General features: G+C 32.5%; 1 protein-coding gene across 1 annotated transcript; it reads left to right on the top strand.

Annotated features, from left to right (window-relative positions):
- The first annotated feature begins 1472 nt into the window (after window positions 1-1472).
- Window positions 1473-2888, top strand: LOC135843776 (ER membrane protein complex subunit 3-like). The gene is made up of 2 exons (XM_065361786.1): window positions 1473-1629; window positions 1716-2888. Exon 2 carries the CDS (start codon window positions 1782-1784, stop codon window positions 2541-2543), a length of 762 nt encoding a protein of 253 aa, XP_065217858.1. The 5' UTR covers window positions 1473-1629; window positions 1716-1781; the 3' UTR covers window positions 2544-2888.
- Window positions 2889-3248: the final 360 nt, after the last annotated feature.

Here is a 3248-nt window from a genome sequence, read left to right as displayed (position 1 = left end):
ATGGTGGTATTTTTACTTTTCGGTGGTGGTAAAACTTCTGCATTTCAGTTTCAGTTCTGTTTTTATTTTTTTAAATTTTAACCAGTTTCGGTTTTAGTTCCTCTCTTTTTCTATTTATTGATCAAATTCGTTATAATTATACATTTTGGCAGTGTTGTGAAAACGTTATTTTATCAAAAATAAAATACAAAAAAAAACCGAAATTATTGTAGTTAACTGTTAAAAGAGAGTAGAGACATAATGTTAAACGAAAACCATTTATTTTCTATAAGTAACGATATTTAATGTTAAACGAAATAAATTTTTCGTTTTTTTTTTGTTTTCATTTTTTTTTCGCCTAGTATATGTGTAAAAAAACAGTCAGTAGGTATAGGTAAGTAGGTATGACAAAATGATGCATTCTTTTTCAAAAAAGTAGTGAAAAAATTCATTAATGTGTTTGTTTGTATCTTTTTTTTTCTTTATTTTTATGTACACAAATTTGACCAATTTTCTTCCAATTGCAATTTCAATTTTTTTTTGTGTGTGTAGAGAGAAAGAGGTCGAGTGGAGAGCTTCTGAAAATTTGGTTGGTGAAAAAAGTAGTGATTTTTTTCAAGAACAAATCTTTTAGATACCATGTGTACGTAGTCAGTTTTACTTTTTTAATGATTTGTTTATTGTTTTTGAATTTGAGTTTTAAAATACAATGTTCACGATTTTTTTCACTTCTCTATACTTTTTTTTGGCCAAAATTAATCTTTAGATCATTTAGATGACTGGAACTACTTAGTGCAACGTGCAACTAGAAAAGAAAAAAAAATAACGAAAAAAAATTTTTTTTTAAACAACCAAACGAAACGTAATCTTATTGTAACGAAAACTTGAAATGAAAAAACAAAAACAAAATTATTTCGTTTTCACAACGCTGTATCTTGGAAATTTATTGGGGCAACAAAATAAAATGAATTACCAAAAATTAGTTTTGCTTTTTAGTTTCTTCAGTTCCGATTTTGCTTTTTTCATTTTTTGTTTTCACATTTCCGTTTTAATTTCATTTCAGTTCATCAGTTCAGTTGTAGCCGGATTCTTCAATTTTTATTTTTTGGTAATGTTCAATTGTTTGTTTCGTTTCTAAACGTGAATATCTGAATAGTGAATAGACTATGAATACTTTACTCTAGGGCACTCAATTATTGTGAGATTTTCGTCAATTCAGACGCATTTTTTATCAACTTTCAGTTTTTCTTTTTTATTAATTTATATTTTATTGTTGTTCACTTTTTCAAATTTTCAATTTTTTTCCTTTCGTTTTTCCAGTTTTATGAAAATTAAATTTTAAAAACAATTGCTTACGTTCACACTTCACAGCGTGGCGATAAAAAAAAAATAATATACTTCGAATGATTCCGTAAATTACGTTATTTACCTCGTATTTACGTTGCGGTACGGTTTAAGAGTTTGAGTATTTTTTCGTTCTTCTTGCTGCAACACTGCGACTTAACTTTTTATCAATAATTTTATTTTTTTCTCAAATGATTTCAAAATTTTGTAATTCACTCTAATTTGACAACTTCAGTAAAGAAATTAGTCATTAATTTCTAATGGAAATTATGAATATAAACTCGCTGAAAGACTAACATGCTGAAGGTAAGTTCTCTTCATTCTCTTATTTGTAATACTGTGAATATTCTTCGATTAAATCTCCTTCTAAATGTTCACGTTGATCTGTTTAGTTCGCAGCTTAGTCAAGATCTATCGTGAAAATTCTAGTCATCTTCGATCACTAAACACTCGACGCGATGGCAGAACTACTCTTAGACCCGCAAATCCGTCTTTGGGTCTTTTTACCCATCGTCGTGATCACATTTCTGGTCGGAGTTGTCCGGCATTACGTATCGTTGCTCATAGTCACCCAAAAGAAATCTGAACTGTGTCAAGTACAAGATAATCAGGTACTGATACGAGCCCGAATGTTGCGAGAAAACGGAAAGTATCTATCTAAACAGGGATTCTCGATGAGGAAGCATTTCTTCAACCACGAAGAAACCGGGTACTTTAAATCTCAACGTAAAAACAGCCAGCCTCCGAATCCGATGACCGATCCTACCCTAATGACCGAAATGCTAAAAGGTAACATAACCAACGTACTGCCGATGATCGTGATCGGTGGCTGGATTAATTGGATGTTTAGCGGATTCGTCACCACCAAAGTACCATTCCCGTTGACTTTACGATTCAAACCGATGTTACAAAGAGGCATCGAGTTGTTATCGTTGGACGCTTCGTGGGTTTCTTCGGCTTCGTGGTATTTCTTGAGCGTTTTCGGTCTGAGAAACGTGTACTCGCTGGTGTTGGGCGAGAATAACGCAGCCGCCGAGCAAGATTTTGCTCCTGGAATGATGCAGATGGGAGGTATGGGACCGACTCCGCCGATCGATCCGAAAATGGCGTTTAAAGCCGAATGGGAAGCGTTGGAGATTTGTCATCATGATTGGGCGCTGGCTAACGTCGAATTTGATATTTTGGGCAACCAGGTTATCGAAAGCTCGATTCAGAATTGAACGATGTAGAGACGATTTTCTCATCGTGGTGTTGTAAATGCTGTGTGAGTCTGGTCGTATAAGTTATAATCGAAACCGAAGAGAAGAATTCTGTATTTTTGTTTCTTTTGAAAATATTGTTTACTTTTGTACTCGCTAAGAGAGTTTTGTATTATTTATGTAGTATTGTTATGTGTTAAGGATTGCTTGTTTTTTTTTTACGTATCGAAGATGTAATACGTTGATTTGTTTTAGTTTTACATAAATGTTTTCCAGTCTACGACATGTGGGTCAATGCTTACTGTCTTGAACTTGGAGGTTTTCTGTGTTTTGATCACCGGGTTGAATAAATTACTTTGGATCGTCTTCTGTTTTGATTATTTTCGTTTGTATCTCTGTCTATCTCATCCTATTAAGTAAAGTGAATTATTCGTTGAAATTTTACGAAATTTATCAATTTGTTGTAGCTCTTTGAGATCTACGAATTTCAAACTTTTGAGAACTGAAAGTAAAGCATCGACAGGCAGTTTTGAAGAGCAGAGATTTCTTCTTTTGCAATGATTCGAGTTAATTTATATTCAGATACTAACTTTTGATCATTTATTATCTCTCTATTGAATTTCAATTTATTCTCGTTGATGTTTTAATACGTACACTCTGCTCTATTGATTTATCCATCTCTTTCCTCTTTCATCGTGTTATTATAAATCATAACTTTAGTAAGTA

Source organism: Planococcus citri, chromosome 4, assembly GCF_950023065.1.
Source record: "Planococcus citri chromosome 4, ihPlaCitr1.1, whole genome shotgun sequence".
Lineage (NCBI taxonomy): Eukaryota > Metazoa > Arthropoda > Insecta > Hemiptera > Pseudococcidae > Planococcus > Planococcus citri.
Note: the sequence above shows the minus strand (reverse complement) of the source record. Positions and strands in the feature narration are given on the sequence as shown.